This window comes from Sycon ciliatum, chromosome 12, assembly GCF_964019385.1.
Source record: "Sycon ciliatum chromosome 12, ocSycCili1.1, whole genome shotgun sequence".
Taxonomy (NCBI): domain Eukaryota; kingdom Metazoa; phylum Porifera; class Calcarea; order Leucosolenida; family Sycettidae; genus Sycon; species Sycon ciliatum.
In genome coordinates this window covers 15385356-15408862 of record NC_088654.1, presented here as the reverse complement: position 1 = coordinate 15408862, position 23507 = coordinate 15385356, and the positions used below count along the sequence as shown (strand labels likewise).

Sequence of the window (23507 nt, the reverse complement as noted above, 5' to 3'; positions counted from 1 at the left end):
GCTCACGCCAACGGTGGCACACGATCATGACAGGCACGATGAGCAACAGACCCCTCGCAGGTCGTTCACTCGTGATAGCGCTCAATGCTCGCGTACGATGGCCTTCGTCAGGATGCCTTGAAATCACTGTCGCGAGGAGCGGTTGATGGGAGAGACCTCGGAGGCTCCCAAACTCAATTATATCTTATGTGACCCCCACCTACCCCCAACACATGCACTGAGGGGCGAGACTATGTAGAGCATCGTTTTCTTGTCTAGTAAACCACCTTTTAGCTCTTCTGATGAGCTTACAACGAGCGGAAGAGATGGTTTGACGACGGTACCGTGAGACTGGGCGGTCTGATAAGCGACGAGGCACATGTATCGCTTACTTTGAGAGATGGCTGGAAGTTGGACAACACTTAGTGCCAGCAGGTATTCATGCAGGTACTTATTGCTTCACGGCACCTATCCTGGAGCGCGCGAGATTGATGCCGAACGAGTGACGGAACTGTAGTACTCTTTGTCACTTTCATGAGTCCTGGCCACCATGTTCGACACTGTGCGTTGCATGCTCGGCGACGAACTGCTGAGGGAGATGACAGACCAATGCCAGCAACAACATTGTCAGCATGCGAGCCAGGTGTGAGTGAGAGAGGGGTTTGGGGGGGGGGGGGGGTTACTTGCAGACTTGCTCTCATCATCCTTCACGCTGGCCACAGGGTGCAAGACCGTGCCCCAAAACTTCCGGGACAATCCATTTCACAGTGGCCGTCGCCTTCAATGCAGCATCCAGAAGATGGTTGCGATTTCGACGAGAGATTTAGCGTTGTCAGCAAACGAAGCAGATTCCCTGTAGTACATGGCGTGAGACTCACGAGATGGATGCGGCTTCCGTGTTCGACGTTGCCGTTGTGTCCGATGAAGCCGCTATGTTCGCTGCCTCAGTCCTGTCCACATCCTCTGTAGCACTTGCCGTGAAGTTCACAAGACGGACGCGGCTTCCGTGTTCAACGTTGCCGTCGTCTCCGACGCGGCCTTCGCCGTGTTCGCCGCCTCTGCTGTGTCCGACAGAGTGGAGATGTTGGCAATGGCCTTGATGTGCGAAGCGGCGGCAGCTCCGCCGGTGTAGGTGCTGGCCGCCGCCAACACCACTGTAGTAGCGCTGGACGCCGAGGTTGTGGTGACGGGCCTACCGCCGACGCTGGCCGAGCTGTCCAGTCCCGGCGAGGCCTGGCTGACGGTGACCGATCCCAGCTCCAGGTTGTTGGTCGTGGAGCTGACCGCGCTGTTGGCCGCTTCCAGGTCTGCACACACACACACACACAACACATACACACACGCCAAGCACATGCCGCCGAGCACAAGCCACACAAGGCATATACACAACGCATACACACACGCCAAGCACACGCAGCCAAGCACACACCACACATGGAGAAGCAGTCAGCAGTCTGTAGTCGGCGTAGTCCGGTAGTCACCACACCAACAAATCCATCTCCACCTACTGTAAGTCAGCAAATTTTCGCCGCATATTAAATTTTATTTTCGGCTATTTTGGGCCGGATCGATTTGGCCGAAAATGTGCTGCAGGCGAAATTTTGTTTTGCAAGGTTCATTGTGACAGTGTGTACAGGCAGCTGTAGTAGAGGCCGAAAATTTGTTGCCGTCGAAATGTGTTTTAGTCCTGGGAGGCCGAAATTTGAATGGACAGAAATTTGTCGACCTACAGTAGCTATTCCAAACTCTTCGGAACTAGTCCACCTCTCCCATCGGATGAGGTTGTGGAGTTTCGAGGAGTTTCGTTTTTCAGAAGAGGCCAAAAAGGCAACCTCTTCAGAATAACGAAACTGCTCGAAAAGTCAATGAGTGACAGTTCGAATGCACCCATAGTGGCATGGTCTAAGACCATGATTAAAGAAAACAGGTTCAAGTCCTGCTTGGTGTTATGTTCACAGCCACCCAAAGCGGAAGGATTTTTCCAGCCATGCTGTGCCCCACAATCACTTGGGAACCCGTGGCCTGGCACGCGGGAAACATGGATGCAGTGAATGGGATTTTCGGTCTTTGACCACTTTGTGGTGGGTCTGATCTACTCACCTCCCACCGTTTAGGAGCTGCATCTGCGCCTTGATACTAGAGGGTGGTGGCATTAGTGCGGATGCGGAAAAATCGGCTTCCAGCCGAGTCTCATGCGAACCGAGAATTTGTTTCCTCAACCGACACGCCATTCGACTTTTAAAAATGGTGCACAGGATGTATGGCAACAGATTTGAGTCAGAATGAATCCCATTGCGTGGTTTGGGAGCTGGGGTGTGTCTAGTAGCCGAAGAGTATGAGAAATAATGGAGACAAGAGGGGATGTGCATGTCTTATATTGTGTAGACTGTGTATGGGCGTTGTAAGGTATTTTAGTGTGGTACGGTCAGACATCTGAAGCGCAAATTACTCGTGGGGGAGTGGGTGGCTGAGACGAAAATTTCGGCAATTCAGTGCCCAGATCAGTGTATTATATTGATTCAAGGGGTGACTGGGGGCAAAGGTGGTACGGTCAACACCGTAGTGACTGTAGCGTGTCCGACGCCCTTGCATTACCTTATCCAAGCATACTACTGATTTGAACGCCCTGTGCACAACCCCGTACCCTGAAGGTGCGGATAATCGGCACCTAACCGTAGATAGCGTTAACCCTTTCCGTGCTAATGACGTCTATAGACGTCATGCGCGCTGTACGCCAAACGGCTAGTGACGTCAATAGACGTCATGGGATTTGCGCAGTATATCGCTGTGCATAGATCAGTGTACAAACTTTCGTAACTCCGTCAAAAATAAGTCTATCGCGACAATCGATACACCGTTGGAATGGTATTGAGCTCAGCTTTCCAGCAATATAAAGTTCTTCACGATAGGAGAAAGATTGACGGAGCGGCGACGGTGTGAACACAAAATTCACGGCACTGAGCGATCGTGAGTTTTTTGTTCGTGCATTCGCAGTTTTCTGCTGCGTGCCAGGGGATTTCCCTTTGGTACAGCGCATGCGTAATGGACACCAGCGGAAGCACGTGGATCTCAGCTTTGCAGCGCAGTTTGAATAGTGAAAATCGGCTGACCTGGAACAAGAAACCGAAAAAAGAATGTGAGATCGAGTTGCTGTGCCTTTCCGAGGCATCGTGAAGTAGTTTCGACAGGACATAGAAGTTGTACCGCCATGCATATTGACTTGAGAGCTACCAGGATAGATTCGCTTGGTCCTGATCTTTCCAACAAGCCCAGGATGATGAAAATCCATCCAGGTAAACTGAACTGAGAGAAAAATTCGTTGGGACCTGTGCGCGAAAACGACACCAGGAGAGTCAGTGCGCTTGAAAGTCAGTTTGCTGGAGTAAAAGGGGCCAGCACGGAAAGGGTTAACCTTTCCACAGACCAAGTCTGAAGAATATGAATGGTCTCTGCTAGGATGACAGCTACACCATACTATAAGTCGACAAATAGTCGGCGCATATCTATTTTCGGCTATTTTCGGCCGGGTCATGTTTGGTAGAATTTGTTGCAGCCGAAATTTGTTTTACAAGGTTCAGTGTGACAGTGTACATGTGGCAGCAGTCCAGGCCGAACATTTGATGCGACCGAAATGTGTTTTAGCCCTGGGAGGCCGAAATTTGAATGGGCCAAAAATATGTAGACTTGCAGTAGTTCAGTGGTTAGAGCATCACTGGCCTCAAGCGAAGGTCCCTGGTTCGAGTCCTGGTGGTGACAGTCCATTTTTTCTTCAGACTTTTCCCGTTTGTGTCTTTCCCTCAAACCAATGAATGTTTTCCACACGCACATGAGCATTCTTGGGGGAGAACAGGCACATCCCTTCTTTCTGCCCTCTCCTCTTTTCTAAGTCGTCTCCTTGTGAGACGAATCCATTGCCTGTTTGGTTGAACGACTATAAATAAAAGGACAACAACATCCAACGCGGAAATCAGCGGCCTTAACAAAAACTGACCTCGCTTCCGACGATTCCGTTTTCTGGGCCGCTGCCCAGCATCCTGTGGAGACGAACCCTTCGCCTGCAAATCTAGAGCGTCAGACGAGTCCTTGAGCTCAGCTGCCGTCGAATCGCTTTGCGTTGCCTCCAGAAGCTTCTTCTCGTGCCGTTTTTCAGTCGAGCGCCGGTTCTGAAACCAAACCTGTGTGCACGGCAGAACAGAGCGAACAGATGAGACAAAGGCAGAAATACCCTCTTAACTCTATACATGTTCACTGGCATGGTAATGTCTCGATGATCTGGACTAGTATTTTCCATGGATTGGGGGTTTAAATCCAGGCTCTCAAAAACCACTGTCATGTAATTCTTTTTCCTCCTTGATTTACAATTGTAACTTAAGCAGACATACATGCAACCTATGTGCCCAGGCATGGATTGGATTTTCCAACACATACATGTCTGGATTCCAATTTGTTCTCCTTATTTCTTTTCTTTTCCTCTTCACTTATCCCGTTATCGGCCCTCTTAAGAGTTGTATATATCACTGTTGAGGCATCCGATGATACATAAAATAAATACGACTACTACTACTACTACTACTACACAGTGCCCGGGACCCTGGCCTAAAGTGTCCGGATGAGTGAGGTTCAAATGTAGAGTGCTGCTCAGTGAGGTCCAATCAAGTGAGTCAAGTTTGTGTCCTGCAACAGTGCACATCCCAGTGGTCCTGACACAGTGCCGGACCCGTACTTGAATGGGACGTATGCATCGATGATGGCCACCCCCTTTCTGCGGGACAAGTTGCCCCCTTTCTGGGCAGGTACAACCCAATACAATACATTTACACGTATGACCTTATGAAGGTCATGACCTTTCATGCAGAGCTGGTGTCAAGGTGCGCAAGGTTGTAGTGAACTTGCCCTGCAAAACCTTGCGGCGGGAAATGGATTCATACGTACTATCCCGTGTTCATCAAGCAACACTGCAGTCGTAGGACGACAACTTTCATAAACCATTTGCTTCAATTCTCGCCGATCACCTCTACTGTTTGTTTGGTTTTCCTCAGGAAGTCACACGAAGTTGGCGACAACTCCGCCTCTTATATATCGCCAACAATGCTACCTCTAAGTTCGGAGGTCAAATGGAAAGATTGGTACACTTGTTTTGGGCGAACTGAATCACAAACCAAACATGCTCTCTGCAGTCGGAACTAACGAGACCGAGCGAGCAATAGAGAGAAAGAGAGAGAGAGAGAGTGTGTGTGTGTGTGTGTGTGTGTGTGTGTGTGTGTGAGAGAGAGAGAGAGAGAGTGTGTGTGTGTGTGAGAGAGAGAGACTGGTAGGGTGTGTGGGAGGAGAGAGAGAGAGAGAGAGAGAGAGGCGGGGAGGGGGGAGGGAAAACATACATGCCAAGCACATTATGCCATAGCTGACCTTGATAACGTTGCGTGTCAGTAAGGTATCCTCCTGCAATCGTTCTTGCACTTGACTGCTAGGGTGCCGGTTCTCATCATACGCAGTTTTCAACAACCGTAGCTGCTTCTCAGTTATCTTTGTCCGAGGTCCTCGCGGGCGTTTCTTCGGTGGTTGAGCAGGATCCAGGGGTTCTTCCTTCAGCGACTCGCACGGTTCAGACAAACTCAATTCCAGGTCAAGGTCCTGCCCGAGGTCGGTCGAACAGTCATCCATCGGTGTCGCCAGAGACATGGACTGCGAGCTTGACACTGAACACGGGACAAACGAATTAATGAGAACGAAACGGTAGCACTGGACACGTCAGTCACTGCGCGACATGCTGAGATGATACGTGGAACCCAAGTTAAAGTTTGAAATCGAAGGTTGTGCCAAAAAATACAATGTGCCACTCTGAGGCCCACCACAGGTCTGAGTATTGATTGGTAGGAGATGGGTGTATTGTGCAAGGAGAGGGTTATTGATCCCAGAAGTGTATGCATTGTATGCACAGTACACACACACCCCTCCCCCTCCCCCCCCCCCCACATACATGTACTCGCATACACAGAGGCAGTACCTAAGGAAAAAAAACACACACACATCAGCAAACCATACAACAGCAGTCAGTCTTTACCTGACTGGCGACGCGATATGCTGGCAGCAGACGTGGGACGACTCTCCGTCCCGCTCTCTGTGTGCGATGTTCCTCTGGTGAACGGAGACATCAGATCCGCAGTGTCAGTAAGACACGGACTCAGGTCGAACCCTGGATAAAAAAACGGTAGGATAAGCATGACAAGCTGTGACAGGCCAGGAATGGACATTTATCTTATTAACTACTTGGTCCGCGTCATCAATACTGTCGCTTACCTTTCTACAATTTGAACTGATACTTTGGACAACAATGCGTGCACTTGAGGCGATAAAAATTGGCACAATGGGAGGTAAGGAACAAAATAACAACTAGCCATGGGGATTTTATTGTCCAAGGAAGGGTTCATACTTTTTTTGCTCCTCCTTGTTGCTGCTCTCGGCGCTGGTGACAAATATTTTTGCTCGGGATCGACTCTCTCGCTTTCGCAAGCTCATCTCTATTCCTCTCCGCTGCCTGGCTATTTTCTAAAGAGAAGCCGAGCCTTCTCCATAGGACTTTGCGTGGGCTGCACGACTACCTGTGTGGTTCAAATCAGTCGCCGTTCTTTGCAAAATAATTAATTGTATTTTGAACGACAACGACGCATACAGTACTTGTAAATCTCCACAATCCGCTGGACACTCCGAACGTTGAGCTGGAGGTGAGGGAACTGCGACCTCAGCTTGACGAGCGATCCCCGAGGTAAGCGATCTCGGCCACTTTGCAAAACCGAACTGATTCCGAGAAGCCGATTACTTTCTTGTGCATCGTGCTGCTCTTGCCTGCGCAGTGTGACAAGATCATCTATTATGATGCGGCGTGGTATCAATCAGAATCACCCAACCGTCGCTCTCGAAATCCACTCGAAATCTAGCTAGAACTGTCAGGCACTATTCAACAAACTTACTGACCGAACTTGGGATGAAATGGGCTGCCAAGTGAGCTTTGGCGACATCAAACAAAACTGAAAGATATGCGACAATATTGATGACGCAGACCAAGTATTATTCTCGAGGAGACAAAACTTATCAACGTAATAAGGAGGTCGAGTTGCACATTGGAAACCCACACCATTGGCTATTGTCTGTTATGGTTTAAGTTAAGGATAATAAATCGTTTCATCTGAAGAGCACCACTTATATAGTGCTCTCCAGATCAAACCATCACCAGGGATACAAACTTACAGAAGCTCTCCCTTTCCAGCGCGACAAACACCTCGTCAACACCCGCCAGACAGCAGCATGAGTCAGTGTCGCTCAGGGAGGTGCTGAACAAAGGCTGAGGACTGTTGGCCATTTACAACGCTGCTCCCTCCAAACCATCTATCGTAAAGTCTTGTATAAAAGCCGCGGCTTCTATGACTTTCTTGGTGAAATTTTGCAGGCTTCTATATGAGATAGGTTTCTATACAAGACAGGTATTCCTATGTATGTCAACACTAAAACCAGGCTTATGTGTGATTTGATGGGCCCAAAATTGCGGCTTCTATTCGAGGGCGGTTTCTATTCAAGTGCGGCTTTTTTACAAGACTTTACGGTGATTCACAAGCCCGCGTTGGGGACAACAATGTGAAGAAGAGAATGGTGTGACTGCGGCGATACTTGGGGAATCGTGTGTTGCTGCCTACGTTGGAGCTCGTGCTTTTCGACGTGCTGAACAGTCCTCAGCATTTGTTCAGCACCGTCCACGTGCGACACTGACTTACGCTGCTATCTGGTGTTCACGAGGTGTTTGTCGAGATGGAAAGTTTGTATCCCTAGTGATGGTTTGGTCTGGAGACCACTACCACGTCAAGGTTCAACTCAAAGGTTCAAAGGTACAACTCGAGTGACAGGAACGTTTTATAAAAGTTGTAGCCTGCAGGCACGATAACCAGGTGACTTGTGTACGAATGAGCATGTGACCGCTTACTCACCCGTATTCGATTGAGAATAAGGGCCGAACACTGCACTGCAGCCTTTCCGGACCAAAACCAGTCGACTCAGCGTCCAAAAGACTACATCATATGGACCAGTCGCCGTCACCAGTGCTGTTATAAGAACGAAATGGCGCTTTGAGTGACATTTCGCATACAAATCCCCTTCTAGTAGGGTGTAGTCACCAGTTTCAGTGCAAGTGCGCAAGTTTGATCGGGAATAAAGAAGGAAGGGAGCGTCTAAGCTCCCTCGGACCAAAACCATTCGACTCAGCACCCCGAAGAGTACAACTGGTGAAAACTTGATTTTATGGTAAATGTAGGACTCAGTAGCCCAGCAATCCTCTATAATTATGTGGTCATTGCTCTATACATGGTCAAATTGTTCACAGGTCGCAATACTAGTACATGGTCACTCTATATGTGGTCATAGGCAGTGTGTCTTGTCTATATATGGGCACAATAACATGGCAGACAGCACACACATGCACCTATACATGGCCCCTCTAGATGTGGTCAACTCAACTTCTAACTGAAATCGTACTAGTACATTGTATGTGGTCACAACTCAGAACATAATAATTATTATAATCATTGCTGCGTGGGGTAACGACACACACACACACACACACACACACACACACACACACACACACACACACACACACACACACACACACACACACACACACACACCTTTGACCTTGACCTTTGACGCCCATCGCCGGAGGCGATGATAGCAATGCTACGGCAGAAGCCATAGCAACTTGTGCTGGGATTGCACCATTCAACAGCTTGCAAGGCTGAAGAATTGACCGTCACTATTCAGCCTGGTCTACACCATACAGCTATTTGAAGTGACTTTTTCTGGCCAGTGAATCCCTATTTTTGGTCTTTTTCTTTTTTTTCTTCTCTTTTTTCCCACACACACATCACACCACATACTCCGGCATGCACTGGCTGTTGGTAACCACCCAGGAGAATGAAAGAAAAGTCAGGAAGAGTCTGAGAAAGAGAAGAAAGACGTGTGTGACCATAATCGTCGGGAATCGAACCCGCAACCTATCGATTGGAAATCGCTGCACATACCACTGCACCATATGGGACACACACACACACACACACACACACACACACACACACACACACACACACTCACGTGCACGCACGGACACACACACACATGATTTACCTCTCCTCGACGTGAACATTCTCAGTCGCATTAACTTGCTCTGCAATTTCCCCCTCACCCCACTTGGGTTCTGTGCTTTGACCAAACATACTGTAGTTATTTCCTGAAAGGAAATCCAAAATGACTCCGCATTTCTATCTTTAGTTTTTGAAGCACTTCGTATGGACTTTCCAACTCTAATAACCTGCGCTTCTTCTTCCACCTTCGAACTACAATAAAAAAAAGAGATCAAATCAAAAAGCTTGCGCATTTTATGGTGACCGAGTTCATACCAGGGAGCCCTATATGGCCTACGTAGGAGGCAGGGATCCCTCGTTCATACTGCAGCACCATCTGTGAAAGCAAGGCTTCATTGTATATCATCTGTGACCATGTACAGCGGTGCACCGTGTGGCCTGTACACTGTACAGAGATATAGTGACCATATATAGAGCTGTGACCATATATAGAGCTGTGACCATGTATAGAGACGTGACCATATACTGAGTGTAACATATACTTCCCCTTCAATCATGGACTGTTTCTGGCTAGATGAACTCTTGTGTAATCAATAGTGCTAGTGATGCTAATATCAGATCCACTCCGATTTAGCCACCAACACCAGTCGCAAGTATTACCTTCCCTGCGGCAGGGGTAACTGCAGTTGAATCCCGGCACGGATTCTCTCTCTCTCTCTCTCTCTCTCTCTCTCTCTCTCTCTCTCTCTCTCTCTCACTCACTCACTCCTTTCTTCCCGGTTGCCGTGCTTGTGACTTTTTTTCCCCTGCTGCCGTGCTCATATTAGATATCTAACTACAGCTGTATCTTCTTCTTGGTTCTGTTTGTCCGCTTATTATTATATTTTCTTTTCTCTTATTATCAGTGGGACCATTGTCATTAGGTTTAGGCCTGTTTTGGAACTCCACTTTAAATAAAGCCAAACAACAACAACAACATACCCTGATGCCGTCAATCCATTTTCTGCACCTTGTCCTCACCCACTTACTGGGGAGTGGTACGTGGCAGCGGCGGATCCAGAGTTCAGCTGAGGGGAGGGCGCGGGTAATATTCATGACAGGGAACCCATGCGGTACATGTATTTTGTACACATTACGACATAGCGGCTATTTTACGTCTCAGGCTTACCGTAATTCCGCGCGTATAAACCCACGGGCCTATATCCGGATATAAGCCCACCTCCGTTTATAAGCCCATGGGCTAATAAACAGACATAAATGCAACTCGCGTGTCAACAAGAATTTTTCACAATGTGGACTCTTCCTAACAAGGTACAGCAGGTCAGTGCAGTTTACCAGTAGAGTATGGTAGACCCACTATGAGCACGGACTTGTACTTTTTCGTGAACCTTCAATTAATTCGAATATTGGCCCATGGGCTAAATAGTAAAAAAGGAACATGTTTTACTGGATATTTTATCCCCAAACTGCATTATTTCACATATAAGCCCATGGCATGGGCTTATATGCGCGGAACTACGGTAGCGGTTATGTAGAATTACTATTTTAGCACATGCACTCACTCCCACTTTTTCAACCACTTCATTGAGGACTCTGGCTGTAGTAGAACATAGCCGTACTACATTGAACTGTGTAAAGATAGTGCTTCAAAGCTCAAGACATGCTGAGATAGAGAACAATAATGCTGCGTAGCAGTGCCACCAGCCACATCATTCGTGACAGTCACAACGTCGTCATCTTTGATAGTTTCAACAGCTAAATGCTCCTGACTCGCATCACTACTAGTACTACTGACAGTCCCACCATCGTCGTCAGAATCTACTTCAGATTCCATTTGGGGAAGATCAGAGTCTGAGCAGACCTCAATCTCAGGACCTTCGCTGTGGTCCGAATTCTCCTCCAAAGACGGATCGCTCGACTGAGCAGCTGACGAAGCGCAAGTTCGCTTCGCGAAAAATCCGTGGAGAGTTTGTTGGCTCCCTGGCCGCTTGGGCGGGTGGTGCGCCATCCACTTCACCGACTTAGCTATACAAGTTCGTCAACTGAACACTAATTTCAAAACTAATAGTCAAACAACTACTTCGTGTTCAGAAGAACTTTCTTATCTGACACTAGAAACAACTTGTCACAGTATGTGACTTGCGCAACTGCCCAAGTGCATGCACTAAAGAAAATCGAAATATTTGAGGGGAGGGCGCGCGTCCACCGCGCCCTCCCCTAGATCCGCCTCTGCGTGGGATCATTTCCACGTCCACCCATAGTTTGGGGGTTTCAGGGGTGTCGGCCTTTGAGCGGTTCCATAGCCAATTGAGTCATCTTTCCAAAATTCCTTTTCAGTCTCTCTCCCCTCTTCCGGGGAGACCCACGTGACCAGTTTTGGCAGTCAGCAAGTACAAGTGTGTGTGTGTGTGTGTGTGTGTGTGTGTGTGTGTGTGTGTGTGTGTGTGTGTGCATGTGTGTGTGTGTGTGTGTGTGTGTGTGTGTGTGTGTGTGTGTGTGTGTGTGTGTGTGTGTGTGTGTGTGTGTGTGTGCATGCGTGTATGTATGTATGTCAGTGGCGGATCGGGGGGGGGGGGGGGGGGGTTCCGGGGTTCCATGGAACCCCCTAAATGTTGCGAAGTGTGCGGCTGAGAAATATCGAAAAATATCATGTGTGCACAAAAGGACGTCCGTCCGATCACAGTCAGTGCAGTCACTGAGTCAAGGAGCACAGACTGTCAGTCAGTGCACTGCATGCGCGTGCGGTAGATCGATACTGTACGGATAGTAGTCTGTACTGGTGTTCACGTCCGTGATTTACAAACGGACACTGTAGACAACATTGGGTGGTTGTTTTCTTTTTGATCTTTCGAAACGATCCAAACTTACCTTCATTGGCGCTGTCATTCACTGCTGCTCAGGATCGGTGTGGTGTGGTCAGTATTCCTTGGACAAGTTGTTTGCAGAAGAGAAAGGATGTTCCGAGTACTGACACTCTTCAACGAACTTCGAACCGTACACGTAGAGTTCAAGCTCCTCAGAATATAATAATCTTTATTCCAGGATTACCCAAAGGCTGACGCCTATCAAGATGAGGGCTCCGACATCCAAGCAAAGTCAATAATCTCTACCTGCTGCAGCATGCAGTAGTGACTAGTTGTTCCTCCGCAGGAACGGAGTGCTGCGCCATATGTGTTTCAGATGACATTGGAAGGATTGTACAATTGTCAACACTGTTCCGCTATTGTTGTTTCTGTCACTGAAGTGAAGACGATGCTCTTGTCCTGTGATTATAGAGCATTTCGCATCGTAAAAATGCCAAAATTTTCCGAAAGCACAAATGGACAGGGAAAGTAACTTAGTTGTCATTTCGGCATTCCTGGCTCTCAACGTACCCATGGCTTGCATATTCGATCTTTACACGAAGTTGAAAGGGTCTTCCATACTAAATAATATACAATGTAGGGTAAGCAGCAGCATTTGGCCCTGTACAGGTTTTCCATCGTCCACCACACCACAACTGCGCTCCGACTCAGTCTCCAGCGATGGTGCAGTGGTGGTGTGCTGTGGCAACGTGTCGAGGCCGGCTGAAGAGCGCAGTTGTGGTGTGGTCGATGATGGAAAAATAAGAAGAAGAATTATTATGTCCGTAGTGTGTTTTAAAAGCATGCGGTTTCCACTAACACAATCGGATTGTCGTTATTACAAGTGTCAACCGCACATCTGATTCCATAATATTTCGGCTGTTCAATTTTGGTTCAACCGGAACCCCCTGTAGAGATCTCTGGATCCGCCCCTGTATGTATGTATGTATGTATGTGTGTGTGTGTGTGCGCGCGCGCGTGCGAGTGCATGCGCGTGCATGCGTGTGTTCGCAAGGGTTCTTCTGTAGCTATACTCTCTCCAAGGGGCCACCACAGCATAGTCCAGTTAGTGTATTCCTACCACGGCTTTGGATCTGACGCGTGGCCGACCGGATACGACACACGTATGACAGATCTCGGCCCCTTCTCCATTGAAACGTACATGATTCCGAGTTTCGAACATGGACATTTCAAAGTTATTTTCAGTGCCCTTTCCCGTGCCACCCGGATAGGGAAGATATCAGTCTATCATGCCAGTTGAATCACCCCGGAGACATTCCTCACACATAGTTTGGCCGCAGCAGCAAGCTACAATCAGACCTCGCATAACCGCACACATCCGTTTTCCATAAAAATATCCGGATAGGCGAGGGAATCGGATAATCGAGCGCACACACTGTATGTATGCATGGCATATGCTGTAAATCGGTAACCAGCAATTTTCTTCCGGATGGCAAGGGATCCGGATAAAAGAGGACCGAATAAGCGAGGTCTGACTGTATGTGTAAGAAAGTAGCTTTACCTGACTTCCTGGATGGCATGACTGTGCTTGTTCGGCCTGTAGCTGCTGCTCCATATGGCGGGATTCCCTCGGTTACATATGGAACAGTCGGACTATTGCAGAGCCCTGCACGAAGAGAACAATAATGATGCAAATGGTATGTTGCATTTTAAGATAAGGGAGAGAGAGTCAGACAGACGGACAGAGATACAGACGGACAAACAGACGGTCTGATAGACAGACAGTGATGGAGAGGGAGAAAGAGAGAGAGAGAGAGAGAGAGAGAGAGAAAGAGAGAGAGAAAGAGAGAGAGAGAGACAGACTGACTGACAAACAGACAGACAGCCAGATAGACAGACAGACAGACAGACAGACAGACAGACAGAAAGAGAGAGAGAGAGAGAGAGAGAGAGAGAGAGAGAGAGAGAGAGAGAGAGGAGGGAGGGAGGAAGGGAGGAAGGGAGGAAGGGAAGAAGGGAGGGAGGGAGGGATGGCGGGAGCAAGGGGTAGTCTCTCCACCAGCACGCGGCGCCCTCTCCAACTTGTCCCGCCTGCCAGAGCGAACACCTACTCGCGTGCCACTTTCCTCTTTGTTACCGCTGCCACCTGGAATTCTCTCCCCACTGACATTAGAACCACCCAAAATAGTCACTGCTTTGTGTCTCGTTTCCGTACCATCTTTGCCAACACCCGCTTTGAACCCGATGGTTTCATAACTTCCACAGTTTCTGTAACATAGTGACGAATGTTATGGCTGATTTGTGCAGTACGCATTTGTTATAACCCTTCCTCATCTCAATCTATATGTTATAATTTTGCAGATATATTCCCAGTAAGCCATGAACGGAGACCCCCTCGACTTAGGCCTCGGCCTTTGGGGACTCCATAAATAAATAGATAAAAGAGGGTGGAAGGGAGGGAGGGAGAAAGAGGAGAGAGAGAGAGTGAGAGGGTAGTTTACATTTATAAAGGAGAAAGAGAGAGATGGAGATGGAGAGGCAAAAAAGGAGACAAAGACGAAAGGGTCTTGCATCAACCTACTTCATTTACTTCCTGCAAGGGATAGCACTTTAATGCAGGGCTCAAAGGGGTGTGCAGGGTACCCGGATTCGGGCCGTTAATCTCAGGTGCCGTAAAAGGATACCCATTTGCATTTCGATGACCTAGCCAGTACGGAACAACTCCACTGGGAACGTGCATTCCAGGCGGGAGTCAATTATTTACAACTCTATGCTGCATGTCTGCCCTGTTGTTGCATGTTCACACCTCTGTAACAAGCTGCAGCTGAGGCAATAGACATCTACGCACCACATACGTCTGTGACAGGCTGACGAGACTAAGAGCCAAGAGTGCGGTGGACATACCCTTTTCCTTTGTGCTCCTGGTTTCGGCTTTTTATTTTATTTCTCAGACATCGGTACGCTGAAAGGCAGTCATTCTCTCCATTCTAGGACCAGTAAAATCCGCAAAATAATTGGTTTTTTCCTTATGACGTGAACAGCAAAAAGACAAGAGGTAACTTGTTCCCGGCGGCAGCTGAGTTACTAGAAAGTTGTGATGGTTCTCCGACATCCAAACAGCCACAGCACTTGAAGATGAACTCGTGTCACCAGGCTGAGTGTCACTCAGTGATGTCCGTAGGTGGTAGCTATGATGCCCGTGGTTGTAGTTTGTTCTTTCCTTCGATCAGCTTGGTCAAGTTGAAAAGTAGTTTGCATTCATTCGGAACTTCAGTAACAACTACATGAGACACACATCGATTTCAGGGGCGTCGGACACGCTACGGTCACAACGGCATGGACCGTACCACTCTTTGCCCCAGGTACCCTGAGACACAACCAAAAGCATTGATCGGGGCTCTAAATTTCGAAACATTCAGCCGAGCCACCCTCTCTCAACAAGTAAATAACTATACCTGAGATGACTGAGCGTACTATCCTACATCACCTTCCGACGCCCCTGAATTTGCAAATCACAATGTGGGATTGCAACCTGAGCTCGAGAAAAGATAAATTAATAACCATGATTTATGTGAGACGACGTGGAGACAATAATCTTAAAATAATGCAATGAATAAAACTATATGCGCACTCACATCACAACCATAGCAACGAATAAAGTACTCCAGAACATTTTCCTATCATTTCTCACTTGTCCAGGCAGGCAAAGTGGGTTGGTCAAAGACCATGATTGAGATACGAGAGGTACCTGGTTCAAGTCCTGCCTGGGAGCGGTTTTTCCAGCTGTGCTGCTACCCACAGTCAACTGGGAACTTGTGGCCAGGCACAAGGGGTACATGGATGCAGCTGATGGGGTCGTTTTCGGCACTTGTGCCAGTGGTTGTGAGACTTATCCACTCACCCCCACCCTTAGGCGCTGCATCTGCCGCTAGGGTTTATCGGGTGTTAGCGGCCGTCGTGAGTTCCCTTCGGGAACGGATACGATAATTTACTTACTTACTTTACTTACTTACAGTTTTTATTGCCAGTGCAAATTTCCGAAGTTTGTGCTATTTTCTTACTATTCCTGTATCCTCGTTTTTTTCACTCCAAGTGTGTACATCCCTATTGTAGTTTCATCATTCCCTTTAGTCATGAATTCCATTGATAATAATTATTGTGAGAAAAAAACATTCTGGAATACCTTATTCATTGCTATGGTTGTGATATGAGTGCACATACACAGTTCTATTCATTGCATTATTTACGTGAGAATCGCGCAAAAATATACATTGTTGCTAAAGGGTACTCTAATTTCAGACATTTTCGGTGCTCGATATTTTCGGTATGAGGGCAACAGGCTAGGTTAGGTGAACAGAAATTTTCGGTACAGAGAAACAGTTCCCTGTTGGATTATGTGTGGCAGTGTTTGTTCGGTGTATTGAAATTTTGGGTGTGAAACAGACACACCGAAAGTACCGAAAATAAAAGCACACCGAAAATTTGTGAAATTATGGTACTCATTAACCCGCGGCGCCCCTTAAGGAAATTACCCTTTTGTTAGTTTAATGTACACCCGTTTGACCCTACTACTCTAAGGGTCTAAGTGTTCAGACGGTGCCCCTTGCCCAACTCTGCACCTGCAAAAGTGGTCAATATTGCAACACTACAACAGGAATCACATTCTTTGATTCATATCCATCCTCAAGAATGTCCAGGGAATGAATAGAAGCGCAGTCAACCTTGAAGCAATGAGAACAGTGCTGAGTGTCGTTATTCATGGGGCTGAACGTGCAAAGTCCAATGATCCCCAGGTCTAAAGATTATGTTCCTATTCGGGAGTTGTTATTAATATTTTTGAAGCGTTATTTTAGTCATATACTGTATAGCAGGAAATTTTTGGACGGAATTTATTTTCGGACGATTTCGTACGCGGCCTCTTTTGTACTAAAATTAATTCCGTACAAAATTTGTTCATGTGAAATAATAATTATGTACACTATACATGTGTTCTGCTTGCAAACACGTGTATTTAGCATGCAGCACTGTACGAAAATATAATCCGTGCGAAAGGTCGAAATTCGGCTTTGTCCGAAAATATTTCCGTCCGAAAATTTCCTGCTATACAGTATGCCCTATATCACGATGGCGATGGAATAAAACATGTGTGGCTTGAAAAACCCATGAGCTGTACTCAAGAAAAATTTGACCCGAGGTCGTTATTCACTAGGTGAGGACACAGTAAACTCTGATAAGACTTATTTATTTTATTTATTTATTTATTCCAAGCAATACATGGCTGGGGTAGTAGCCAATGGCCACTTTGCGTGGCGGTTGCAGGGTTTTTATAGCCACCCACGGCTACTTATATTCATGAGCAGCGGGAAAGTGTAGCTAGTGTCCGAGGCACTAATACTTCGTATCTCAACATACTTCAGTCTGGATCAATACACCCATGCTCCAGACAATGCTCTTAATAAGCAAGCGTATGTCTTATCCGAGTACGTACCAAGTGAGTTATTTGTGTTTCCATGGCGTGCAGTGTTGGCCTTTTCTTTACAGTATTTAAAACGTTTTACTACATTGTAGACAAAATGAACGAAAAACGTAAAATGTTTGGCACCTATGATCAGGGGATGGCCCACGCCTGGTAAAAAAAACCCAAGTGAGTTATGATGTACATGTACATGTACACTGCTGGCAACTGAAATCCGACCCCTGATTTTCGTGCCCGAGGGCAGCATCAATTCTAGCGGTCTCTGGTTCGTGTCGCAATCCCGTGCTGGGTGTTTGCAATGTGAGCGCACCGCTCCAGGGGTCGGATTTCAGTTGCCAGCACTGTATGGTGTTATGAAAGCTGTCCGATTTTAATACACCTGCAATTGGCTGAAAATCTGGCCAGCACACCTCTCTCACATACGCGTATGTACATCATACCATTGGTTTGATTCGAATTGACAGATTTATGTATAGAAAATATGTTGTGAGCTGCTTTTGCAGTGAAAACCGTGTTACCACCTTCTAGGTCACAGCAATCGCTCCATTGCTCAGATGGTTAGATTATCGCTCGTGGAAAGCAAGTTTCCAGGTTCGAGTCCCGGTAGGGATGGCATTTTTTCTCGTTTCGGGCAGTCCACTTCCCTGAGGGTCTATTCTCATTATTTTCAGCCTTTTCGCGTTGACACAGCCAAGGAAGCTTGGCTAATCTTCCCTTAGGCAAAGTGGAATGATAGTTTACTTGGAAAATTAGAAAAACCAGTGCAATACTTTCAGGCTTACCTTTTACTGGTGACTGGCTCGTTGAAAGTGTAAGCTGCAGCTGCTCCTGCTTCTCAAGTATTCCATGCATACCCTCGTCGGCATTACCGCCAGACTCCCTTGCCTGCGACAGGGAAGACTTCAAGCTGTCGTGTGCCTCCATTGGAGAGAGGGAAAAATCGAACAGTCCGCTGACATCACCTTCGCCTGTCGTGTAGAGCATCTCATCGGGATCAAAGTCTTCGGGTTTCAAGTTTCCTTTGTCGTCCACCACGCCGCAGAAATCCTCGTCGGTCGCCAGACCCAGAAGGTCGATGAAGTCCTCCTGTACCTGTCCATGCCCATGCTGCCGATCGCACAGGAGATGCCCAGTCGCCGTGAACTGGTACAGATCGTGACTGCCCAGAGGGCGTCCGCAGCCGGTGCACACACAGCAAGACGAGTGCAGCAGCCGAGTGCCCATCACCCGCACCTCCTCTCCAGGCAGCAGCGGCCCGCCGCAGCCGGGCGCTCCGCACTTACGACTCAACCTGCAAGCAACAGCAGCAGCAGCACAGGCGTTCATGTGTATGCACGCAGGCAGGCAACAGCAGCAGTAACCACATCAGCAGTACCAGCATTAGCAGTACCACCATCAGCAGTACCAGCACCAGCATGAAGAGCCCGCCAAGCTGAAAGCACTTTCCTTGGTAAGCAACACACTTCATGACGTGGCTTCCACTCCCAAGTGCAAGCAAGTGCAAACACAAGGAATGAGCTTGATCAAGATTAGGGAAGAGGTGCCCAAATCTAATAGTAATATGCACTATTGCCTTGTCCTGCCTTGCCTTTATCCTTTCTATGTCTTGCTCCAACTACATGATTGTATGAATTAGCTTTCTCAATGATCCATTGTCATCCTGAGGCCCCAGTTTACACCAGATCAGCACTCAAAGTCACGTTTCTTCATCCCCTGTGGCCTAGAAGAGGCTTTTTCGGCATCAGCCCAAGGCCAGGTGCTGATCTTCGCCATTGGCTGCTCATAGCCCTGTAGGACTGGTGCAGTTGTCAGTGGATGGAGGGCCGGATGAAGTGCCCTGGGAAATTCATTCCTAGTTGGAATTTGTCTCTGGCGGTTACAAATTCTTGCCAATGCTATGTTTTCTCACGAAAGCGTGCACAAAAACAGGGGTAGTGCTGTCAATGCTATGTTTCAGTATTCATTCCCCTGCGAGGCTGATATCAAAATTTACGTATTGTTCTAGAACCGCCAACAAGACCTGGAGCATATCTCCAGATGGCTGCAGGTTCATAGTCCCTGAATTACCCATTTTGGCGGCGATTTCCGTTCTGTTGACCCTCCATTTCCAATAGGACAAGAAAAAACCTTATTGCGATGGAAGAGAATTCGACTTGCTTACCGTTCGTAGTCCTTGTCACAGAACAGCTTTCCGCTGCGACAGTAGGCTGTCAGACCTCGTAGTGGACTTCCACAAACACAGCAGACCATACACGTATCGTGCCATTCCTGATCGCCTGCTCTGAGCAGATATCGATCACCGATACGCTTTCCACAGCCGGTGCACGTCGGCTGCTGAGAATCCTTGCTGCCACTTTCTGCATTGCTGCCCGTTGTAAGGTAGCTGCTCATCGACGAAGGCTTCTTCGCCATCGCATCTATGCTCGTGATTCTGAGAGCTCATCTAGCCTGAGGCACCAGTGCTCGAATCAGCGTCCAGTGCTCGGCCCATAACCACTGCTGGAAGATGGAACAATGTGCCTGGCAAAACATCTTCCCTTCTCTTTCTTCTTGCCGTTAGGCCAATCAATTTTGCCAAATGCAAGCCACGCCGATCGTCACTGTACTTCTATTTTCGACAACGAAAAGAGGCAGAGAAGTGCGTGGCCTCTCCGCAAACGTCTCGTAAATTCGAGTGCGGACATCAGAGATATCCAGCGGGTAATTTCAGGCCCAAGTATACTAGTATTCAGTCACCGGAATAGTGGATTTGTTGAAACTGCAGCTACGAGTGATATTTTGAAGCCTCGCGCAAGAAATTGGTGCTTGACCAGGTCTTTAGCGCTGCCGTTCGCACTGTTTTGCTAGTAGTAGTACTGCGGAGACCTCGCCAAACAATACACGGGAGCTCGAGAAGGGGTGCGAAATCGACGTGAACTAACACTACGATTTGTCCTGCATCTGCACATTCTGCAGGGTCTCCAACGCTGTTCTCAAGCTCACGCAGTGAAGCGTGTGTAGCGCTCTCAAACCTTGACGTTAGACATCGACACTGCTCTGGGCCGACTGCAGGGGCCAGTAGACCTACTCCGCTCATAGCTATGCGCCTGTCTTCTGCGATCGTATCGACCCCGCAATAGGGATCACGCGCAACTATTGGAGCTCCCATAGCTGCAAGAGTAACAGCTCTCCTCCACTCTCACCGTCGAGCTCCGCTCGTTATCTGGTCACGGTCGAGCTGTTTGTCAGCGCCGGCGGTATCACTCTCTCGCGCGACCAAGGCTAGCGGAGCACTCGCAACTTTGCTGCGCCATTGGGGATCTCTGCTCGCGAGCAAGCCTCGGTGGCATCACACGAAGCCTTGGACTGTACTGAAGGACGGTCGGAGCTCAGTTCCTTGGTCGAGTTTATCTCTGAGCTCGGGAGACCCACCGCATGCCGGGTTGGCCGCACATCGACGCGGGTTCGCCGAACCTTCTAAAACTGATGACGACGTCTCGATCTCCGCTCGCCTGTCCACGAAGTGACGCATGGCCGACCTCGTGCTACCGCAGAGCGGGTACGGGTATGGTCGCGGGAATACTCAACAGCATGCACTCGAAAGGAAAGACACGGAAGGATTCAGTTCCTTGCTGGAATGACATGCGAACGGAATCACTCTCCCCTCTCCCACCCCGGCGAAAAGGGCCGTGCGAATACCATTGTGACTTGGAGTACTCGATCAAGAGTTCTCAACGGATTCTAAAGTGCACATCTTTCCTGTGCTCCGCTGGAGGGCCCACTAGGCACTGCTCGTGTGCAAGGTGATGATGGGCTGAGTAGCTTGTTCCGAGTGCCGGCGAGTTGCGGCGAACACTTTACGCCACTTCAGAAAGCCTTTGTTCTGGGAGCACAACGGTCCGTGTCGTCTTGTAACATTACAAGATGGGGCGATGTAGGCATTAGGGGGTCGGGAAAATGCGCTGTCTTGCATTCGACGACTCTTAGGAACACATTTTAGGGAGAAAAATGCACAAGGAAAAATCACGTTTTGTGGAATACATGTAGATCGACTACATTGGATGGGCAGGCATACATGCCATGAGGACTCTCCATCGCCCTTTCCTTCTAGGAAAGAGAAAAGGCATTCAAGGACATGAACCTGCACTTTTTAGGCCCATTTGCCAACTCTCTATTGCCATGGGAGGGAAGACCACAGCTTTGTGGCGACAACCTGTAAGAAGCGACCAGCTGGTTGGGAAGGCGGTCTTTCTACGGAGGTACACATGTACAGTCTTCTGCTCAATGTCACTGAAATCCGATCCAGCGAGCGTGAGTTAAAAGTTGCGCCCTGCGACATGTCGACAGTGCACCATCCCATACCCAGTGTTCGCAGATCTGGGGCTGCACAGCGCCCGGCGTGGACTTGACTGGCTTGATCGGATTTCATTGGGCAGTCTGCTGTAGGTCTACATCAGTACAATTTACAGTAAAATCTGTCAAGGTGACTAGTACTAGTACTCGTCTACTCGGATAAGGCAACCAACTGTCATAAATGACCACTGAAACCAAGACCGAGGGACGCTATTTCCACTCACACGACCCCGGATAAGGAGACCACCTGGTAACAGAGACCACATTTTGAAGGTCCCTTGGGTGGTCTTAGACAGGTTTCAATGATTATATACATGGCTACAAATACAATGGTCAGGCTGCGTATAGTGCTCTCTGTCCAGTGGTTACTAGTACGTGCATCACTACATGTCTGGACGACTGTACTCGTATCCCAAAGGCCGAGCCAGTTTTCTTTAGTCTGTCACGACGACTCTCGAAGTAGATCAGATCTACAAGTACGACGACAAGACAGTACACTCAATCTGCGGACAGAACTGTTTTGTTCTTTGTGGATTGAGAGTAGGCGGGAGGGGGGGGGGATACGATGTATCTGTAACACTACGTGAGGATTATTGAACTGTACGGGGAGGGAGAGCAGAGCGACCAGCAGTAACTCGAGCTACTCGCTTAACTTAAGGCGTATGGCACACATGCATGCGTCAAGGTAGGCAGCGGGGTAATTGTGCGGACCTCACCAACATCCTAATCTTATTAGGTTTCCGTGGTGGCCTCACACCACGCTCACCGGCCAGTACAATAGTACAATCACTAGTCCGGAACAAGGAAGCTGCGACATTGTTAGTTTTTCTGCACCGGTTCATTTTGAACAGGACTTTGTTTTCGAAAAAACGGAACAAGAGAAGGCAACAATCACACCGTGCTGCACCAGACGTGTTGGATCCTGCACCCGACGTTGCCACCTTGCTCACCTTGTAATACATATGTACCTGTATGGCCAGATGGCAAGCGTGAGCAGTCAAGCTGCAATTTCGTTTATTGGGTTACTCCTGTACTCAGATCTGCAACCTGATCCAGAAACTGCTGCGTGACAGCTACGGCTTTGGACTACTGGCCAGGGAAATCCAACCGTACAGGTGTATTATGAACAAGAGGCGCAGGCCGTCACGCAGCCCTTGCTCTACACATACAAGTACGCGTAGATGCACAAGAGTGTTCTGTGCACTCGAGATCAGCGCCACCCGAATTGTTCACCAGGTTGGATTTCTCTGGCCAGCACTGCACCTCAGGTACATCGTGTACTGTTAAGTTGATTTTTCGCTTGGCTGACTTCTTGTTCCAGTGTCTGCCAGTACTTCCCGTACGATTGTCTTCTGAGTGCTGGTCATCCTTGGGTAACGCCAGCTGCAATAATCATGTTAGCACACAATGGCCGACAACTGTTCACTTCAGCTGGGTGTTTATTAGGCCTGTGCGGGCTACAGCAAGCACTAACATTGACGCACAGAGGTTTGCACGTCAAAGCACTCTGATCCCTGGGACATGGCCTCCACTTGCTACAACTGACAAGGTACAGAGGCTCAGTCCGATGGCAGTAGAGCGTTAGTGCGCCGTCGATCCGAACCCTCTGGAGACGGTCAAATTCGGAGATTTCGTCGCCTACTTTGTCCTTGCTAATTCCAGCAATGCTCTCTCTCTCTATATCTACATGTACATGTATCTATCTACCCTCTCTCATCATGCATGCGTCACACTCTCATGGAATTTTCTCTTATAAGATTGCATGCTTCACACTCTCATGTAATATTTCTT

The 23507-nt window shown here is 48.3% G+C and overlaps 1 protein-coding gene across 1 annotated transcript in view; it reads right to left on the bottom strand.

Annotated features, from left to right (window-relative positions):
• Positions 1–21024, bottom strand: part of LOC135828851 (POU domain, class 2, transcription factor 1-like) — a 22257-nt gene extending 1233 nt beyond the window's left edge. Inside the window, exons 1-7 of the mRNA XM_065341280.1 lie at positions 19546–21024; positions 18167–18675; positions 13470–13574; positions 6041–6172; positions 5386–5675; positions 3971–4154; positions 1–1286 (exon numbers count right to left, since the gene is read on the bottom strand). The exon at positions 1–1286 is cut by the window's left edge and continues 1233 nt beyond it. Of these exons, the coding sequence (XP_065197352.1) occupies positions 964–1286; positions 3971–4154; positions 5386–5675; positions 6041–6172; positions 13470–13574; positions 18167–18675; positions 19546–19796 (1794 nt within the window). The 5' untranslated portion in view covers positions 19797–21024 and the 3' untranslated portion in view covers positions 1–963. The remainder of the gene's footprint in view (positions 1287–3970; positions 4155–5385; positions 5676–6040; positions 6173–13469; positions 13575–18166; positions 18676–19545) is intronic.
• Between the last annotated feature and the right edge of the window lie 2483 nt (positions 21025–23507).